Raw genomic sequence first — 21,780 nt, forward strand, 5'->3', positions numbered from 1 at the left:
AGGGCCCCTGGGGGTCCCTAACCCTGTGTTGAGGGCCCCTGGGGGTCCCTAACCCTGTGTTGAGGGCCCCTGGGGGTCCCTAACCATATGTTGAGGGCCCCTGGGGGTCCCTAACCCTGTGTTGAGGGCCACTGGGGGTCCCTAACCCTGCGTTGAGGGCCCCTGGGGGCCCCTAACCCTGTGTTGAGGGCCCCTGGGGGCCCCTAACCCTCCCTAACGCGGCGTTGTGGCCCCAGGCTCCTGGATCCGGCCCATGTGCTGCAGTTCGATGACTTTAAGAAGTGCTACGGGGAGATCCTGCACCGCTGGGGGCTGAAGGAGAAGAGGGCCGACGTGCTCAAGTTCACCTCCTGCCCCCCGGAGCCGCACAAGGGCATCGGTCAGTGGGCTGATACACACAAACACACAATAATGAAAATAATACACACAAACAATAATGCCACATTTACTAATTCATGTGCTTCTGAAGAATCTGGATATAATGTGGTGTTGTACTGGATATAATCTGGATATAATGTGGTGTTGTACTGGATATAATCTGGTGTTGTACTGGATATAATCTGGATATAATCTGGTGTTGTACTGGATATAATCTGGATATAATCTGGTGTTGTACTGGATATAATCTGGTGTTGTACTGGATATAATCTGGATATAATCTGGTGTTGTACTGGATATAATCTGGTGTTGTACTGGATATAATCTGGATATAATCTGGTGTTGTACTGGATATAATCTGGTGTTGTTCTGGATATAATGTGGTGTTGTACTGGATATAATCTGGTGTTGTACTGTATATAATCTGGATATAATCTGGTGTTGTACTGGATATAATCTGGATATAATCTGGTGTTGTACTGGATATAATCTGGTGTTGTACTGGATATAATCTGGATATAATCTGGTGTTGTACTGGATATAATCTGGTTTTGTACTGGATATAATCTGGTGTTGTACTGTATATAATCTGGATATAAACTGGTGTTGTTCTGGATATAATCTGGTGTTGTACTGGATATAATCTGGATATAAACTGGTGTTGTTCTGGATATAATCTGGTGTTGTACTGGATATAATCTGGATATAATCTGGTGTTGTACTGTATATAATCTGGATATAAACTGGTGTTGTTCTGGATATAATCTGGTGTTGTACTGGATATAATCTGGATATAATCTGGTGACTGAAGCCCCTAACCTCCATGTCTCCGTCCTGCTGCAGAGTTCGGGGTGTTCTGCTGCCACTGCCGCAGCCCGGCGCGCGGCACGCAGTGCGAGGCGTGCCGGCGGCTGAGCTTCCAGTGCGCCGTCTGCCATGTGGCCGTACGCGGGGCCTCCAACTTCTGCCTGAGCTGCGGCCACGGCGGCCACACCAGCCACATGATGGACTGGTTCAGCCGGCACGACCAGTGCCCCGCCGGCTGTGGCTGCCACTGCCTGCAGCAAAGCACCTACTGACCCATACCCTGCTGACCCTAACCCATACCCTGCTGACCCTAACCCATACCCTGCTGACCCTAACCCATACCCTGCTGACCCTAACCCATACCCTGCTGACCCTAACCCATACCCTGCTGACCCTAACCCATACCCTGCTGACCCTAACCCATACCCTGCTGACCCTAACCCATACCCTGCTGACCCTAACCCATACCCTGCTGACCCTAACCCATACCCTGCTGACCCTAACCCATACCCTGCTGACCCTAACCCATCCAACCCCCTCACCCTTAAGGCAGCTACACAGCGGCGCGTCAAATCAACCTCCCCCATTATTTCGTTCATTATTTCCGACGTACTGCCCCCCGCTGTGGGCGGTAACCACCCCCGCGTTACCGGGGGTGGTTACCGCCCACAGCGGGGGTGGTTACCGCCCACAGAGGGGGTGGTTACCGCCCACAGAGGGGGTGGTTACCGGGGGTGGTTACCGCCCACAGCGGGGGTGGTTACCGGGGGTGGTTACCGCCCCACCGGGGGTGGTTACCGCCCACAGCGGGGGTGGTTACCGGGGGTGGTTACCGCCCCACTCCAGGGGTGGCTAGACGCGCCGCATGTCGGGAACAATGCGGGCAGTTGGTTTGACGCTTCGGCGCCGGTGTGTAGCTGCCTTTACTCTCAACCTTACCCTGCTAACCCAACCGGTTAGTTGGGATCTGTTCGATGAAGCAGGTTGTCTTTCGGTCGTGTGCTTGTGAGCCGTAATATTGAAGACCTGACTGAAGAAGATTGTAACTTCAGTTCTTTGAATATACCGTCACCCACAAATGAAAAGCTACAGTTGGGCTGTAGTAAATGGAAAAACTACTGTTAAACAGTTTGTTCTGTCTGTATATTGAAATGTTATATATGTAAAAACTAATTACTGTTACTGTCTTATTTTTCACATTTAATTTACATAAAGTGATGTTTGTTTTTTCATCTTAGCTTGTGTGCCTCAGGAAACAAGTAGGCTCATTATACACCAGTTCAGATTATATATAACATATTGTAGGCCTATTTTACGTTTGGAAGAGGACACAATCTAAACATGCACACCATTTGAAATGGTTGAATCAAGTCAGTTTTACGCGTGTTAGTCATGTGTGTGGGTCATCACTTGTAACCAGGAAAAGTGGAAACATATGTAGGCCTACTGTATATATATACACACACACATACGCCAACACGGAACAAGGACATTGTTAACTAATTAATGCTATTATCCTATGACAATCAAGGGTTGAGGTCTACACTATTTAGTGCGTTACGGAGCTGACTAAATTTAGTAGTACATTATATCTATAAGTTTACAGTTTAGGATCATAACGTGCTTTCTAGCTCCCCCAGTGGATGTACGGGTGATCTTTCAGCGAGCAGTCTCATGTAGATGTTCAAAGTAATAAGTTGAAAAATCAGCAAAGTATAATGCTTGATATTTGAATTTTTTATTTAACAACTTCAATCTTATTTTTCCATAAGTTTGCAGCTTGAATAAAGTGTGTCCCACTGTTTAAATCCAGCGTAGGAACCAAAGCAGTCTGAACAAGCTAATGGTCTCCAATGTCCTGGGTTATCACATCCTAAAGCAGTGAACGCAGCAGCTGAAAAAGTACTGTTCAGTTTCATCATATTATACACAACGTTTGAATTAAAACAATAGAAAGGAAATAACAGGTAAAAACAACCTACCAAGAAAACCAGTAAAAATCAAGCAGATATATAAACAATTTCTAACAATGGCTGGAGAGTGAATGAATCCATGAACAAGTGAGTGAATGAAAGCCTGAACCAGTGAGTGTCCAGCATCCTGGTCTTCATCTCACGGCTCAGCGGAGTCACGTTGAACAACAAATTACAACGTGAAAAGCCTTCTAGGCCTGCTCCTCCTCTGGAGGAGGAGCAGGAGGAGGAGCAGGAGGAGGAGCGGGAGGAGGGGCGGGGGCAGGGTGGGGGTCCGGGGGTCTCCCCTTTGAGCAGGAGGTACGATATGGGGGTCCAGGAAGTCCAACCCTAGAAATATGCCCACTTGCTGTACTTTCTACGATATTTGACATTTAGTGGAAGAAAAGAAAACGTCCATTTGTCGCATGAAGAGTTTACATGCGTTTGCTGTCACATCGGGGGGGAAACAATCCAAAGACTCATTTATAAACATATGCAATGTATAAATGACCAGGTTTTACAGTCCACAGATAAATAAACAAACCAAGCCCAGAACACAAACCTCTCTTCACAAATCGCTTAATTTAGACTTTCACTTTCTGATTGCATGGGGAGAACTTGGTCAATGGGTCTGAGGAACCAACATGTTCCCTCCAGGTGGAACAGGTTCTCCCGCAGGGTGGAGCGGGTCCTACTGGTGGGCACACTGCACCCCGGGGCCGTGGTGGCCCCCCTCCTCATCAGAGCTGTCGTTGTAGGCCTCCCGCCGGCCGCCCCCCGAGGAGCCCTGCCCAGCGTCGTAGTCCTGCAGGTCCACCTCCTCCGTCTCCCCGCTGATCACCGGCTCCTCGGACCGCGAGGGGAGGAGGTCCTCCAGCTCCTGAGGAGAACACACCGTCAGCTCCCTCACCTCCAGGGTCATGTAGCAGTGACCCCTAACCCGACTGAACCCCTAATCAACCCCTCATGTAGCAGTGACCCCTAACCCGACTGAACCCCTAATCAACCCCTCATGTAGCAGTGACCCCTAACCCGACTGAACCCCTAATCAACCCCTCATGTAGCAGTGACCCCTAACCCGACTGAACCCCTAATCAACCCCTCATGTAGCAGTGACCCCTAACCCGACTGAACCCCTAATCAACCCCTCATGTAGCAGTGACCCCTAACCCGACTGAACCCCTAATCAACCCCTCATGTAGCAGTGACCCCTAACCCGACTGAACCCCTAATCAACCCCTCATGTAGCAGTGACCCCTAACCCGACTGAACCCCTAATCAACCCCTCATGTAACAGTGACCCCTAACCCGACTGAACCCCTAATCAACCCCTCATGTAGCAGTGACCCCTAACCCGACTGAACCCCTAATCAACCCCTCATGTAGCAGTGACCCCTAACCCGACTGAACCCCTAATCAACCCCTCATGTAGCAGTGACCCCTAACCCGACTGAACCCCTAATCAACCCCTCATGTAACAGTGACCCCTAACCCGACTGAACCCCTAATCAACCCCTCATGTAGCAGTGACCCCTAACCCGACTGAACCCCTAATCAACCCCTCATGTAGCAGTGACCCCTAACCCGACTGAACCCCTAATCAACCCCTCATGTAGCAGTGACCCCTAACCCGACTGAACCCCTAATCAAACCCCTCATGTAGCAGTGACCCCTAACCCGACTGAACCCCTAATCAACCCCTCATGTAGCAGTGACCCCTAACCCGACTGAACCCCTAATCAACCCCTCATGTACAGAGGCTGGAGGACTACTAAACCTTTACTAAATTCTTCCTAGACATGAATCAACAAATGAATATGGAGGCTTTTTGTTCTGATCTGAACGGCCTCTAACCCCTACCCCCTAGCCTCTAACCCTAACCTCTAACCCTAACCCCTAGCCTCTAACCCTAACCTCTAACCCCTAGCCTCTAACCCTAACCTCTAACCCCTAGCCGCTAACCCTAACCTCTAACCCCTAGCCTCTAACCCCTACCCCCTAGCCTCTAACCCTAACCCCTAGCCTCTAACCCTACCCTCTAGCCTCTAACCCCTAGCCTCTAACCCTAACCTCTAACCCCTAACCGTCAGTGCCTCTGATCTGAGCAGCCTCTATCCTCTAACCCCTACCCTCTAACCCTACCCCCTAGCCCCTAACCCTACCCTCTAGCCCCTAACCTCTAACCCCTAACCGTCAGTGCCTCTGATCTGAGCAGCCTCTATCCTCTAACCCCTACCCCCTACCCTCTAACCCTACCCCCTAGCCTCTAACCCTACCCTCTAGCCCCTAACCTCTATCCTCTAACCCTTACCGTCAGCTTCTCCGGGCTGATCCAGTTGTTGCTGGGGAACTGGACGTCAAACTTGATGTAGAGGTCTCCCTTCTCGAAGGGGTTCCGGTACTGGGGCATCCCCTCCCCCCGCACCACCCGCACCGAGCCTGGGGAGATGGAGGCACGTTTAACACTCATGGTTGCAGTGAAACACCCCCCACTGGTGGCCGGTTGCAGTGAAACACCCCCCACTGGTGGCCGGTTGCAGTAAAGCACCCAGTGCTTGACAGCGTGGGTGGAGTCCAGTCAAGTACATCAGTTCTTTTATTAGTCAAGTGGACTTTGGCCGGAAGTGTTTGGTCCAGACTGCCCACCCTGAGTCAGGAGTACAGCGCCCCCTACTGCCCTGACTCAGTACAGCGCCCCCTACTGCCCTGACTCAGTACAGCGCCCCCTACTGCCCTGACTCAGTACAGCGCCCCCTACTGCCCTGACTCAGTACAGCGCCCCCTACTGCCCTGACTCAGTACAGCGCCCCCTACTGCCCTGACTCAGTACAGCGCCCCCTACTGCCCTGACTCAGTACAGCGCCCCCTACTGCCCTGACTGAGGACTCACCTGGCTCGATGACTTTGCCGGCGGGGTACTTGACGACGATCTGCCGGGCGTCCAGGTGCTTCAGGGTGAACTGGAAGCCACACAGAGCTTCCACCAGGCCGATCCGGTGAGTCATGTGCAGGTCGTTGGCTTCTCGCTTGTAAGTCTGCAGAGGAAACATCAGAGCATTAATCCTCCCACCAGCCAAGCATATCAGCGCATTCATCATGTGACACCCCTAGACTCGACTAGTCGAACTGTTAACGACTAATCTATCAGAACCACGGGAACATAAATGAACCCAAATGACCACGTTACACTCGGCTGACGCCTTACTAGTGAATGGCTTTTGCTTAGTTTGGATCGTCTCCATTAACCGCTCTGATCAGAAGAGTTCTCTCCTTCAATGAGAGCAGTTGTGCCAAATGTGGAGGAAAATGTTACGTCCACCGCGGCCTGAACGCCGGAGGAGCTTCAAGCCTGAACCCAACCACCTGTCGAGGACTTAAAGGGGGCCCTCGTGATCCTGGTTTGGAGGGGGGGCTCAATCCAATCCCATAATAACCCCAACTCCTAGATGAGAGGCCATGCGAGAGACGTCAAAACACATTTAACTTCTTGTGCAATTTGTTATCCCAATGTGTCAGAATGTAAACACATGTATAGAAATAAATCCACACGAAGGACAGCGCTCTTTATGCAGACATAACGCGCCTCCCGGATTCATTCCTTTTATCGCCATCACTCACAATGACCAGTTGCCAAGGAGACCATTTAACTGGTGGTGACACCATTGAAATGCAGACTGCTTGGTACACTTGAGCCGTCAAGAGAAGCTGTGCTCCCCAGCTGGGCCCTCGGCTCCCGGACAGCAGCAGGTGAGCTCCACACACCCTGACACCTCTGAACAAACTCATTAAAAAGGTTTGATCTGGAAAGTGATAATTATCTCTGCTTTTGCTGTTTAGCATGAGCACGGCCCATTTAACCTGTGAGCCAAAGAGCTGACTGCTGAGCTGAGCCACACCGTATTAGAATGAGGAGGCGGGGAACGTGATCTGGGGTTCACATCGTTACGTCTACGTCACAACACACCCGCTACAGTGGAGGAGCTAGACATGGAGGGGGCGTGGTATCCCCATGGTTACGACCCACGCGTTATAATGAGCGATGTTGTATGAACACAAACCACAGCGTTCTACTACAAGTGTCTGGGGAGCAGAACCCTCTTTCAGAAGTGATCAAAATGAACCGCTGCTCAGACAGAGCTTCATACGTCCACACACACACAACCTACTCCTCAACCGCCAGCCAGACGGAGACCCACACACACACAACCTACTCCTCAACCGCCAGCCAGACGGAGACCCACACACACACAACCTACTCCTCAACCGCCAGCCAGACGGAGACCCACACACACACAACCTACTCCTCAACCGCCAGCCAGACGGAGACCCACACACACACAACCTACTCCTCAACCGCCAGCCAGACGGAGACCCACACACACACAACCTACTCCTCAACCGCCAGCCAGACGGAGACCCACACACACCTCTCCGCCTGAGTCCCTTCACCGTGACGTCAGAGTAAACACCACGAGGACTACACACCCTGCGGTCCAGGCAGAATGCCTGTCTCTAAAAGACAGTTGGTCCAGTTAGTGACAACATAACATGGATAACCATGTTGGAGATCATATGAGACACACTGGTTCTTCTACGTTGAGCTCCACTGACCTCATGCTCCTTCTCCTGTAGGACCAGGACGATGTCTCCAGGCTCTACGCCCGGTGCCTGGTCCGCCTCTCCTCCGAAGGTGATCTTCTGGCCGTGCTTCATGCCCTTATCCACGTGCACCTCCAGGATCTTCACCTCCTTCACCACCTTCTTGCCCTCACACTTTTTACAGCGGTCCTTCTCGCTGATCACCTCACCTAGGAACATGAGGGCAGAGGGTTAAGGTTGAGGTTGAGGCTCCTGAGCCTGAGGCGCGTGTCAGTGCGGCGCGCCCACCTTCCCCGTTACAGTCTGTACACACAGACTGCATCTGTTGGACCATCCCGGGGGCCAGCTGTCTGATCATGATCCTCATGCCGCGGCCCCGGCAGGTCCCACACTTCTGCACCGCCCCCGTCTTGCCTCCTTGCCTGCAGCGGCACAAACATCACAACATGTGAGGAGAAGGTGCAGGTAGCCCACCGTGGTGTACAGGAAGCTGCAGCTGGCAGGAAGAAGAACACGGCTCCAGACTCACCCGTTACAGGTGCTGCAGAGCACATTCTTGCTAAGTTGTAGTTTAGTAGTTTTCCCGTTGTAAAGGTCTTCCAGGGTGACCCTGTGGAGAGACAGCAGCATGTTGACTGTTACTAGGACTTTACTAGTACTGGTAAAGCCAGCGTTGCCGGTAGATCTCCCAGGTCTTACTTGAGGGGGTGCACCATGTCCTCCCCTCTCCTCCGGCCCCCGTTGCGGGAGCGACCCCCCTGACCCCCCATGAAGCCGAAGAGGCCGCCGCCGAAGATGTGGGAGAAGATGTCGTCCATGCCGGCCCCGCCCCCGCCGCCCTCCCGGAGGCCCTGCTCGCCATAGCGGTCGTACAGCTCCTTCTTCTCAGGGTTGGTGAGCACCTCGTAGGCGAAGCTGATCTCTTTGAACTGGAGGAGACCAGGGGGGTTAGTACCACTCACTGAATACAGAGACAAACACTGGGGGGTAGTACCACTCACTGAATACAGAGACAAACACTGGGGGGTTAGTACCACTCACTGAATACAGAGACAAACACTGGGGGGTTAGTACCACTCACTGAATACAGAGACAAACACTGGGGGGTTAGTACCACTCACTGAATACAGAGACAAACACTGGGGGGTTAGTACCACTCACTGAATACAGAGACAAACACTGGGGGGTTAGTACCACTCACTCTGATACAGAGACAAACACAGACTACTGGGCATAAAGGGGTTAGTTTAACTACTGGGCATGAACATTTAACTACTGTGTTAAAGGGTTAGTTTAACTACTGTGTTAAAGGGTTAGTTTAATAGGAGACCAGCTGGGTTTTCGATCCAATTGACCCTTGGCTAAGGCGCTCCCTAGAACGACCTATGACCAATCCTAGCAACGGGAGGCGTGTCCAGAGAAGATGGACGCTGGTATCTGATGCTTGGGACCATCTTAATGCCCTTCATCAACAATACTTCTGATATTTCAGAACTATTATGCTGGAAATATGTGTATCTCGCTGGAATATCTCAACAACATCAATGAAAACGCAATACTGACAGGTGCTTCACGGGCTTAGCAACCGTAACCACAGGGGGCGGGAATTTTGACAATTGGATGTCAAAATTTCTATGATTTTTTTACTCGTCACTACACTAAAGTTGCAGGCGATTACTGGATAACAGGACCTTGATCAGTGCAACATGAACACATTTTTATTCTAAGGATCAATCCTCAGACAGGTGAGGAAAGACCAACTATCTTAAAGTTAACAAGGCCAACTGGCACGTAATGGAGAGAACCAATCAATGCAAAAGGTTGGAACCATATTAGTAACTATGAGATGAGGGTTATTGTAATTTATGACCATCATAACAGCTGATCATCATTATTATTATTTTATTCTTCTTCAAATAAACCTTCTGAAAATACTCAAAACCTACACAGGTATCTCACTAATGAAGTATTGATATAGCCATTTCCCTTTTAGGTCTAAACCTCAAAATCCCCTGTGAAGGAAAATCAATGCCCAACCTTGATGAAAAACTTTTTTATATTCCAGTTTAACTAAAACCGCTAAAAGGGTTGGATACCAATGGCTAGGGTTAGACAAAGGGAGAGTGCACATACAATGACATTATAGAGACATATATACATACACATATATACATACATATATATATACATACATATATATATATTTGTGTTACCTTATCTCCAGCATTGGGGTTCTTGTCTGGATGGTATTCTTTCGCCAGTTTCCGATAAGCCTGGAATAAACCAAACAGGGAGAGAGTGCCAGAAGTTAGCAAAACGGGTTAAACCAAGATGTATATTAGGTTAGAACTGGACCGTGGTAATGCTTCATCTACAGCCGTTACAACCATAATCCTACCAACCCACAATCAATACATTGTTTTAGGTTATTAAAGACCTCAGGCTGTGTGTGAAGCTATGCAATACAGGCTGTCTATGACATCATATAAGACAGGCTGTGACATCATATAAGACAGGCTGTGACATCATATAAGACAGGCTGTGACATCATATAAGACATCATGTGAGACAGGCTGTGACATCATGTGAGACAGGCTGTGACATCATATAAGACAGGCTGTGACATCATATAAGACATCATGTGAGACAGGCTGTGACATCATGTGAGACAGGCTGTGTGTGACATCATGTGAGACAGGCTGTGACATCATGTGAGACAGGCTGTTATGTGTTCCCTCAGCCCGGGAACCTAGGCTAGGTGAGCTAACTGAATGAGCTAACTTAAGGTGACTTGTGTAGCTAAAGGAGCACGTCGTACTCATCTATATAGATATAGATATCTATATAGATATAGATCAATATATACCTCAATCAAGACTAAACCAATCAATTAAATTCAGCTGCTCGTGTTTTGTTGAGCGACAGAAGGACAAACCGACACTATCGTGATGATGTGAAACAGTAGGCCAGCTAGCCCACGTCGTGGCTAACGCTAGCGGCTAACGTTAGCGGCTAACGCTAGCTAGGTACGCATAGCAACGCACTTCCTGGTTGCCACCGAAACTTAACCCAGACGAGTTGAGTTGATTTGATGTTTTGACGCCCAGCGGTTTACCTTCTTCAGCTCGTTCTCGGTGGCCGTCGGGGTGACCCCCAGGATGTCGTACAGTTTGGTATCCACCACATTCGCCATAGTTTGACTCGAGATGGACGTTCAGCGGGGAGGCGGAGGTGAAAGAAAAGAGCCGGTGGAAAAACTCTTCTTCTCGACGCTGTTGGCTTCCGTCATTTCACAGCGCCGGGCGCTCGGTGCTGCCCCCAGCGGTACAGGTTGGCGGTGTGTCGCTCGGTGCTGCCCCCAGCGGTACAGGTTGGCGGTGCGTCGCTCGGTGCTGCCCCCAGCGGTACAGGTTGGCGGTGTGACGCTCGGTGCTGCCCCCAGCGGTACAGGTTGGCGGTGTGTCGCTCGGTGCTGCCCCCAGCGGTACAGGTTGGCGGTGCGTCGCTCGGTGCTTCCCCCAGCGGTACAGGTTGGCGGTGCGTCGCTCGGTGCTGCCCCCAGCGGTACAGGTTGGCGGTGCGTCGCTCGGTGCTGCCCCCAGCGGTACAGGTTGGCGGTGCGTTGCTCGGTGCTGCCCCCAGTGGTACAGGTTGGCGATGCGTCACTCAGTGCTGCCCCCAGTGGTACAGGTTGGCGATGCGTCACTCAGTGCTGCCCCCAGCTGTACGCGACTGTGTTTTTCGTAGGTGGAATCCGGAAAAAGTCCCGCCTCAAGCGCCAGGATCGGACAGGCAGCCTGTCAGGCAAACTCACACGCTAACTCCTAACCCTAACCCTAACCCTAACCCTAACTGTAACCCTATCAGAGAAATCTGTTTGACTAGCGTTAGTTTAATATACATTACAATTTAAGTTACCTACCCTGCAGCCACGTCACGGATTTAAACCAACGTGATTGGATAATCTCCGGCTATCCCCTTGTTAATATTCATGAATCTTCTGGATTCTGCCTACGAAAATCACATTCGCCAGCTGTACAGGTTGGTGGTGCGTCGCTCGGTGCTGCCCCCAGTGGTACAGGTTGGCGGTGCGTCGCTCGGTGCTGCCCCCAGTGGTACAGGTGGCGGTGTGTCGCTCAGTGCTGCCCCCAGTGGTACAGGTTGACAGTGCAGAGTTGAACGCATGGTAAATATTCACTTCAATGTCAAAAAATGGCATCCTTAAAAAAATATTTAATGCTCATAAGGCCAACATTTTAACAAATGATGTCCTTTCTGAAACTTTCTCATTAGCCAGAGGCTGCCGACAAGGCTGTCCAAGCTCACCCCTGCTTTTTGCACTTGCGATCGAGCCACTAGCCATTTCTATCCGATCCAACCCTGCTATTGCTGGAATCAAATTTGGTTTGAGTGAACACAAACTTTCCCTTTATGCTGATGACTTACTATTATACATAACCGACCCACATAAATCTGTACCCCCATTATGGCAATGTTTAAAGGAATATAGCACAAACTCGGGTATCAATTACTACTACTAAACTACACTAAAAGAGAGGTATTACCACTTAACATACAGGATAATAATATTAGATTGCTCACTGATCCACTGAAATGGTGTACTAATGGTTTTAAATATCTTGGCATACACATATGCAATACAGAGAGGCAGATATTTAATAACAATTACATAAAACTATTGGAAAAAACTTAATTAGACCTTGTCAGATGGATGGATCTCCCATTATCTCTTATCGGCAGAATTAATACAATTAAAATAAACATTTTACCTACATTTATTTATCTTTTTCAATGTATCCCCATAAAAGTCCAAAAAAGCTGACGTTAGATGGGTATCTATAGAACAGCACGAGATGAAAACTATTCCTCTATGTACAGTTCTATTTATGGGTACCAAAAAAAGTTTAGTCTGGCTCACAAAAAAACTGTTAATACTGAACTCTTTTAATGCTTGGCAGGAATGTCACTTTCTCTTGGACATTAAAGTTTAATTTCTCAGGAAACTGCCCTATGGGGTAACCCCAACATCACATTGCTGACACAACACTACATAGATGGAAAGAAAAGAACATTCAAACCATTGCAGATCTAAACAACAAACAACAATCAACAATACATTTGCTTATTTCCAACAACTGAAAAAATTCAACCTTCCTAAACATCTTTTTTTTTTAATTCTTACAAATTAGGCAATGGGCTAAAGAAAAATCTAAAGATGTCTTTTCTGAAATCCCAAAAGAATCCCCCTTCAAAACATATCTTTATAGCAGGATGTACAACGACAAGGAATAACAACAACAAGGAATAACATCTCACATATATGGCATTATTAATGACAATTTACCTATAATAAAATATCCCCCCAAAAAATGGGAAAATGATCTAGGTTGTGTCTTTACAGAGGATAAAAATTCAAATATTATATATATATATATCAAAGATTGAAGCAGGCACAGACTAATCTCCACAAAGCATAGGCAAATCCAATTTAATATATTTCATAGAACATTTTACACTTCTCACAGATTACATAAATTCAACAATACTATTTCTCCCTTGTGTCAGCGATGTAAAGCCAATGAAGGTGATCTCCTGCACATGCTTTTGAACTGCCCTGTGATAGAATAATTTGGAAATATAGTATCTCAGTTATATCAAAGGTAATAGGTTTGCAAATTGAATATTAGGAGATTTGAGTTCTGTTAGAAATACTTTATTCTACTTTATTCTACAGCACTGCAGTGAAAAAAATGTATTCTAATAAATTGGAAATCGACAGATTCACCATCCCCAAGACACTGGATAAATTAACTCGCCTCTCATGGTACACCTGGAAAAAATATTATATAACATAAGAAAAAAAAACTCAAGCTTTCAGGAAATTTGGGGTCCGTTAACATTAACCATTAACATTCTGTCCTCTTTAGATTCAATCTGACCAGAGAGATGTAACCTTTCAATAAAGAAATCCATGTGAGTGTGCAAACATACATGTAACCATGCAGACTACATATTCATATGAATAATAGAAAATAGAGAACCACACAGGGGTGGGATATACGATGCTCTAGAAATTCCGGTTTTGTACCTTTTTATTTTCAATTTTGATAATTACTGATCCATTCGTGAATTTATACACTTATATTAGTACATCCAAATATTCATTTGGATGAGTATGAATCAGTTTTCTTTGTCGATACTGAGATATAGTTTATTTTTGCTAAGTATTTTTGTACTTTTACTTTTGCAAATGTTTCCAAATGCATGAATGGAACTTGACATTGTTTGAACTGCAATTGTGCTGTAATTTGAGCATCTGTTAATAAAAACAAAAAAATATGACATCCTTAATCGAGAAGAGTTAAATATATTCTATGTAGTAATGTATTTTACATGTCGTCCTTTTATTTGTAGTGTCTATAAACAATGAATGCATTTCACATTCAAATTATAACGAAGCCATTTGCAGCAATAGGCTACTTTTTTGTAATTTTAGTGTAATTTCGAGTCCAAACAATTATACAATGTTTGAAATGGAATGTAACCTCCACTTAACTATAAAAAAAAACAATAGCTATAAAAGTTGACTAAATAGAAATCTTAAATGCAAAACAACCAGTTTTATATGAATATCATTATTATATTCCAAAGTGCTGCATATCAAATAAAAAATACCCCTCTGATGATTGTTGTGTATCTATCAGGTTTATGGAGATCAAACACACACACATCAGTGTATTTTATATTTATATTGTATTTTATATTTTATAGTGTTAATTCTTCCTTAAAGGTGATGTTTACATCTTAGCTTTCTCATGAAGAAATCGGACACAAGGGCACAGGGGTGAGTAATCTCTCATTTAATTCAACATGATAACATCTTACAACCAGGGATTCACAACATTGGCCCCAGCTACACGCTACGCCTCGTCAGGCGTAGCGTCGCCCATTGTGCTTGTTTGTACTTCGTAGCCCAAGGTGCATAACGTCGGGGAAGAGGACCTCTTGTGACACATTCTCACCAAGGTCGCAGACCGACAAAGATAATTTATAGAGCACAGTTAATCGTAGGCCCATGTTTTTTTTTCTTAATAAAATAATGCTTACAGCTGAAATCATTTATGTAAGTATCATTGTCAGTTTTTCCTCTCATTTTTCATTCATTATTAATATGATTTTCAATGCCAGCAGCACACATGGAAAAGTTTATCTGAGCAACCATCGAAAAGATCAACAAGTTAAAAGCCAAGCAACACCATGAGGCCGGTTATACTCTGGTTTAATTATACAATACACAGACAAAAGTAAAGACTCAATAAATTATTATAAGACGTGTCATATATATATATATGTACGTCATAAATCTCTGCATGACAGGTGAAAGTGTAAAAAAGAAAATCTCAACGGTGGCCTCTTCCTAGGCAACCAAATAAGGGCCAGGGTCTCCATGCCAGCGAGATGGTGTTGCCATGGAGATGAGGACGTCAAACCCCGAGAAGCTCTCGTCTCCCACACGTTCTTCTTTAGAAGCCTCCAGAGATTCAGGACACATGTGAACATGTGAACCTGCCTGACACCTCCACCCTCTGACTCCACCTCCACCCTCTGACTCCGCCTCCACCGTCTGACTGCGCCTCCACCGTCTGACTCCACCTCCACCGTCTGACTCCGCCTCCACCGTCTGACTCCACCTCCCACCCTGACTCCACCTCCACCCTCTGACTCCACCTCCACCCTCTGACTCCACCTCCCACCCTGACTCCACCTCCACCCTCTGACTCCACCTCCCACCCTGACTCCACCTCCACCCTCTGACTCCACCTCCCACCGTCTGACTCCACCTCCACCCTCTGACTCCACCTCCACCATCTGACTCCACCTCCACCCTCTGACTCCACCTCCCACCGTCTGACTCCACCTCCACCGTCTGACTCCGCCTCCACCATCTGATTCCACCTCCACCACCTGACTCCACCTCCACCCTCTGACTCCACCTCCCACCCTGACTCAACCCTCCTGGTCCCTAGAAGTCCATGGACATCGTACGCTGCTGGTCCACCACATTGGTGCTGTTGCGGGTGCTATTGCCACGGAGACTGAGGGTCCCACAGCCCCCTCCCATGCCCCCACCCATACCCCCAGCCATGCCCCCTCCCATACCACCACCCATACCCCCTCCCATACCACCACCCATACCCCCTCCCATACCCCCACCCATACCCCCTCCCATACCCCCACCCATACCACCACCCATACCCCCTCCCATACCACCACCCATACCCCCACCCATGCCCCCTCCCATACCACCACCCATACCACCACCCATACCCCCTCCCATACCACCACCCATACCCCCCACCATGTTGCTTGCGCTGGCCATACTCACTCCTCCTGCCAGGCCAACCCCTCCTCCGATGCCTCCCCCTCCTCCCCCCCCGCGGACGTAGATCTCACAGGGGATCTCCTCCAGGACGCGGTCCTCCGCCTGCGGGTCACACTCGTGAGTCTGGGGGTGGGGCTTGTAGCCGTAGCAACCCTTCTTGTAGCTGGAGGTGGAGTTAAAGGTCTTCATGGGCGGAGGCTTGGAGAAGTCATTGTGGTAGGACAGCTCCATGGAGCTCAGGGTGGTGCGGCTGTGCTTCATGCTGCCGCTGCTGCTGCCTCCGCCACCAGTACCACCAGCCCCACCAGCACCTCCACCTGCACCTCCACCTGCACCTCCACCTGCACCTCCGGCTCCCCCTCCCCCTCCGCAGCCGCCCCCTGTAGCCACCGAGGCCTGCGAGCCGCAGTGGTGCTCGTGGACGCAGCGGGACAGTGTGGACGAGCGCCGCAGCTTCTGGAAGCTGTCCAGCTCCTCGGAGAGGTCGGCCAGCTCCGAGGACACCTCCTTGTCCCGCAGGGAGAAGAGCTCGTAGTGCGGCGGGTCAAACACCTCCTGGAAGCCCGCCTTGTTGAAGACCCCGGGCCGCCGCGCCACCACCTGGGAACAACAACAACAACAACAACAACAGCAGGTGATTGGCTGCTGAAGGAGGAGATACGGACGCATCAGGAGGGCAGCGGCCAGCTCACCTTCTTCCGGGGCTGCTTCATCTGGACCAGGATGGAGATGATGAGGAGGACCAGAACCACGCCCGACGACACCCCGATCACTGTCCCGTGGGTCCGGGTGATCTGGTGGAATAACCCCTTGTAGCGCTTCTCTGAGGCGGAGAGGGGGAGAGGGGAGAGGGGAGAGGGGGAGAGGGGAGAGGGGAGAGGAGGGAGGGGGGGAGTGAGGGGGAGAGATGGGAGGGGAGAGGGGGACAGGGGAGAGGGGAGGGAGTGAGGGAGAGAGGGGGGAGAGGGGAGAGGAGGGAGGGGGAGAGGGGAGAGGGGGAGTGAGGGGGAGAGGGGGAGAGGGGTAGGGGAGGGAGGGGGGGAGTGAGGGGGAAAGGGGAGAGGAGGGAGGGGGGGAGTGAGGGGGAGTGAGGGGGAGAGGGGGAGAGGGGAGGGAGTGAGGGGGAGAGGGGAGAGGGGAGAGGAGGAGAGGGGAAAGGGGGGAGGGGGGAGAGGGGAGAGGGGGGGAGTGGGGAGAGAGGGGGAGGGAGTGAGGGGGAGAGGGGAGAGGGGAGAGGAGGAGAGGGGAAAGGGGGGAGGGGGGAGAGGGGAGTGGGGAGAGAGGGGGAGTGGGGGAGAGGGGGAGGGAGGGAGGGAGGGGGGATAGAGAGGTGGAGGGGGAGAGAAAGGGGAGAGAGGGGGAAAGGGGGATGGGGAGAGAGGGAGGAATACAGGTGAGCAGGTGAACAGAGGTGGTATAAAGAACCCAAGTTGGAAATTGTTATTAGATCTGAGAACAGAAAAACCCTGATGGGTTCCAGCTGAGCAAAGAGAAGCCTTTACCTTTGCAATGGTTCTCATCCCAGGGGTAGACACAGTTCTGAACCCCGTTACACACCAACGAGTTGTTGATGCACATGTTGCTGTGGCAGAAGAACGTGTTTGCTGAGCACGGAGCTGAAGGTTGAAACGATCAAATAAACACATTTTAGAGCGACGACGGCAGCGCAGTAGTAAGGTGAAGGTACAGGGTGGGCTTGATGTGTGTATAATATAATATGTATATACAATAAGATGTGTGTATAATATAGTATGTATATACAATAAGATGTGTGTATAATATAGTATGTATACAATAAGATGTGTGTATAATATAGTATGTATACAATAAGATGTGTGTATAATATAGTATGTATACAATAAGATGTGTGTATAATATAGTATGTATATACAATAAGATGTGTGTATAATATAGTATGTATACAATAAGATGTGTGTATAATATAGTATGTATATACAATAAGCATCACGCCTCAGCCCCCCACATGTCTGCCAGCCTCAATACTGAACATTATTTAAAGAGGTCACATGAACGCTGGTTCTGCTGCTCAACCTGACGGCCTGTAAACGCCCACTAGGTGTCATCAGTTCATTCACTCTGCTAGCAGTCTCACATAAATTAAACGCACATTGAAACTAAATGATGGCTCGTATAATGTTACATTAAACCTTGTGGTCTAATGGCTCATTCCAGATGAAGCTTGTGATTTGAAAGGGTTACAATATCCTGTTTCATTATTCATTATCCAACATTATATTGATGGGATTAAAATCAGCTCCATCATGAATGAACAACCTCCACAAGCACATCAATAAATATAATATTCAACATAGATTAAACCCATATTATGAGGAGTTTGACTTCGTTTGACTTTGACTTCAAAACATTAATAATCATCAGTATTTATTTTACTTGGTGAATGAATACTGCCTCTTGGTAAAACCACCTGACTGAACATCCAGATGTAGAGTTAGGGTGCACTGCAGTCTACAGTGAATTAAACTGGTTTAAACACGCGACAGAGCCTCATAGTGTAGAGGAGTGAATAATGAAGATCTTTGATGGTCTGCTGTGGTCTTACTAAGGTCAGTGTTGATTGGGTGGAGAGGTTCATTATTACTGGATGTGAGGATCAAGAGGAGGAGCTTATTCATTTGACTGTTATCAAAAACGTGTCTTAATACACGTTGTTTTAAGAGTTAAAAATGTGGTAAAATACGTTGTTTAAACGCCATATATAACATGTAACATGTAACATATAACATGTATTAACTAATACATGTTGTCATGTCTACAATGAGGCGTAGTTTGGACCGCTTTAGCCTTCCATATGCACGCAGGCAAGCACACACACACACACACACACACACACAGACACAAGTACGCATGCACACACACACACGCACACACAGACACAAGTACGCACGCACACACACACACACACACACACACACACACACACACACACACACACACACACACACACACACACACACAGTGTTGCTAGATTGTGAAGTACCCTTCAGCAGGTTCTATTCCCGCCTCCATTTATCCGTCTAATGCACTCACTAGTTAGATAATTAAACACAGCCCAGCCCCATTAACGCCATCCCCAGTTCAGCGATGATTAAAGACTATAGATACACTGATAGCCTCCCATTAATTGCTTGTTTGGAAGAGAGGTAGAAGGAGCAGCAAGTAGGTTTTATTTTGGCCTGCAGCCGATGGCTATCTCTTCATCACATCATCACATAGCCTAACCCTAACCCTAACCCTAACCCTATCATCATCACATACTGAGAGAAGGACAACGCACTTCAGCTCAGTGCAAACCTCCCATCCCAGTCTCATAATGGATGTGGGGGTTAGTATAGGGTTAGGGTTAGTTTAGGGTTAGTTACTATTCCACTATTCAAATTCATAAAAGGGGCTGCTGGAGAACTTGCTGGGTGATGCAGGGCGCCCTCGTCAAACCCTCCCTTCCTGTACATGGTTTGATCTGGTTAGATCTATCGTTTGATGGGTTAGTTGGTTGGTTGGTTATCTAGGGTTTGATCCTGATATCCTATCTCAAACTATATTATTCCCCACAATCACACATCTGTGTTTTACCATCTGTCACTGTCTCTCTATAAGAAGCATACAACAGAGATAGATAGGATAAGATGCTACACAACTAAGTACTAGGATTAATATTAATATATATATATATTGATATGATATTATGGGCCCCTCCATAATGTTATATTAGGGACCCTCCATAATATTATATTAGTGGCTACGTCAGGTGGTGTCGTTAGGTGGTGTCGTTACTAGTTAGGTGCCACACATCAGGTGGTTACATCAGTTGGTTACGTCAGGTGGCTACGTCAGATGGCTACATCAGGTAGCTACGTCAGGTGGTCTGTGAGGAGGAGGAGCCTGTGGGAGGGGCGTAGTCTGTGAGGGGGAGGAGCCTGTGGGAGGAGCCTGTGGTCTGTGAGGAGGAGGAGCCTGTGGGAGGGGCGTGGTCTGTGAGGAGGAGGAGCCTGTGGGAGGGGCGTGGTCTGTGAGGAGGAGGAGCCTGTGGGACTCACGGTCGACGAAGGAGGTGAAGAGCATCCGGAAGCGGCTGAGCCGGCTCTTCTCGTCGGCCCACATGCGGACCACGCCCACGCCGCTGTCCAGCATGACGTCATTGGCCACCGTGCTGCAGAACTTGGCCTTGAGGTTCTCAATGGCGCTGCTGCCGTCGTACACCGCCACAAAGTTCTTCTTGCACTCGTTGGAGTGTTCCATCTGGTACTCCATGAAGCGCAGGTAGATCTGGAACAGAGGACAGCCCACTGCTCAACTATAGAACTATATATCTATCATATAACTAGGTGATGCTTATATCTATATATCTATATATGATATAGACATATATCGTATATGTAGGTGAGAGGATATGGAGACGTGTGGTTGGCGTTCCAGAGGAGTCATGTATTCAGCTTGGTGCCAGATCATTTAATTTGATCTGGTCTGATGTTGGTCTGTCACAGGTTGAGTCTTAACACACATCGTGAATCATATATCCTATTTTTTCTTCTATAGTCTCTTCTCCAACCAGTTTATTTCAGGGCCCCACAGACCATTCCAGACCCAATATGTCGGTCCATGTCCAGACTGGACATACACTGTGTAATATCTTCCACAGACAAAAATGATCATGCAAACTTGAATGATTTCTGTCCAGTCAGTCTGTACTGATTGTCTTAGCTGAACAAGTGTCTAATAATGAGATGATGGTGCATCAACACTAATGGCTTTGCTTATCAGGATGTGCCCGGGGCATGCAGTGATGAGCTCCGACGTGGAGGTGATTGGTAATGACCCCCCAGGCAGAGAGAGGTAATTACTAGGATCACATCGTCTGCTCAGCATGGCACTGGCTCCCAGAGCCCAGTGCTGCTCAAGACCTTCAGTCTGTTCTCGTCCAGCGTGGGAATCCTTCCCAGAGGGAGGAGATTGAGTTTGCTCTACAATATTCTGTCCCTCTGTTTAATTTGACTCTAAGCTGAAGGATGTTTTTGGGTTACACACAAAGAAAGAGGATCTCCAAAGCAAGTGTACTCTTTTCAATGCAGTCAGAAGAATTTCCTCATTTGTTCATCTAGGGTGAGATTATTCACTTTGTTTAGTTAGGAAGTAGGGCAGATACCTTCATCAGGAGGGGGTAGGACTCAGTCGCGGACTTCCTAAATACAATTTTACCCATTTGAAATAGTAAAGAAAGTATGAATGTATGGGTAACACTATCGATTGGGTATGGTGTCTCTGGCACGGATAAAAATAAAATTAAAATAAATGACACCCTCCGATCTGAAGTCATATGGGAGGGGCGAGGGAGGGGCGAGGGAGGGGCGAGGGAGGGGCGAGTGAGGGCCAGGGAGGGGCGAGGGAGGGGCCAGTGAGGGGCGAGGGAGGGGCGAGTTAGGGGCGAGTGAGGGGCGAGTGAGGGGCTAGTTAGGGCGAGGGAGGGGCGAGGGAGGGGCGAGGGAGGGGCCAGTGAGGGGCGAGTTAGGGGCGAGGGAGGGGCGAGGGAGGGGCGAGGGAGGGGCGGGGGAGGGGCGAGGGAGGGGCGAGGGAGGGGCGGGGGAGGGGCAAGGGAGGGGC

General features: G+C 48.6%; 3 protein-coding genes across 4 annotated transcripts in view; 1 reads left to right on the plus strand and 2 right to left on the minus strand.

The window, feature by feature from the left end:
* The window catches only part of wdr59 (WD repeat domain 59), a gene marked incomplete at its 5' end in the record, with an annotated part of 15,000 nt that extends 13,184 nt beyond the window's left edge, over positions 1 to 1,816 (plus strand). For both annotated transcript variants that reach the window (XM_084476125.1, XM_084476126.1), the window contains 2 exons: positions 237 to 379; positions 1,222 to 1,816. In XM_084476125.1, the coding sequence (XP_084332251.1) occupies positions 237 to 379; positions 1,222 to 1,457 (379 nt within the window). In that variant the 3' untranslated portion in view covers positions 1,458 to 1,816. The remainder of the gene's footprint in view (positions 1 to 236; positions 380 to 1,221) is intronic.
* Positions 1,817 to 2,901: 1,085 nt separating this feature from the next.
* On the minus strand, positions 2,902 to 10,991 carry dnaja2a (DnaJ heat shock protein family (Hsp40) member A2a). The gene is made up of 9 exons (XM_084476253.1): positions 10,855 to 10,991; positions 9,953 to 10,012; positions 8,439 to 8,668; positions 8,269 to 8,349; positions 8,028 to 8,161; positions 7,752 to 7,948; positions 6,031 to 6,175; positions 5,452 to 5,579; positions 2,902 to 4,020 (listed from the first exon to the last, which is right to left on the minus strand). The coding sequence occupies exons 1-9, from the start codon at positions 10,930 to 10,932 to the stop codon at positions 3,832 to 3,834; spliced, it is 1,242 nt and encodes a 413-aa protein (XP_084332379.1). The 5' UTR covers positions 10,933 to 10,991; the 3' UTR covers positions 2,902 to 3,831.
* A 4,792-nt stretch (positions 10,992 to 15,783) lies between these two features.
* Positions 15,784 to 21,780, minus strand: part of neto2a (neuropilin (NRP) and tolloid (TLL)-like 2a) — a gene marked incomplete at both ends in the record, with an annotated part of 11,052 nt that continues 5,055 nt past the window's right edge. The window contains 4 exons of the mRNA XM_084475842.1: positions 15,784 to 16,743; positions 16,836 to 16,966; positions 17,646 to 17,759; positions 20,220 to 20,448. Of these exons, the coding sequence (XP_084331968.1) occupies positions 15,784 to 16,743; positions 16,836 to 16,966; positions 17,646 to 17,759; positions 20,220 to 20,448 (1,434 nt within the window). The remainder of the gene's footprint in view (positions 16,744 to 16,835; positions 16,967 to 17,645; positions 17,760 to 20,219; positions 20,449 to 21,780) is intronic.

Source organism: Micromesistius poutassou (assembly GCF_964030765.1).
Source record: "Micromesistius poutassou genome assembly, chromosome: 12".
Classification (NCBI taxonomy): Eukaryota; Metazoa; Chordata; class Actinopteri; order Gadiformes; family Gadidae; genus Micromesistius; species Micromesistius poutassou.

What these genes read in the sequence shown, in the direction of transcription:
- dnaja2a (XM_084476253.1), bottom strand. Translation starts at nt 10,932, where the DNA reads ATGGCGAATGTGGTGGATACCAAACTGTACGACATCCTGGGGGTCACC. An exon ending in CTCTGCAGCACCTGTAACGG is followed by an intron (nt 8,162 to 8,268) that starts GTGAGTCTGGAG and finishes GTGCCGCTGCAG; the next exon opens with GCAAGGAGGCAAGACGGGGG. An exon ending in TACAGGAGAAGGAGCATGAG is followed by an intron (nt 6,176 to 7,751) that starts GTCAGTGGAGCT and finishes TTTCCTCTGCAG; the next exon opens with ACTTACAAGCGAGAAGCCAA.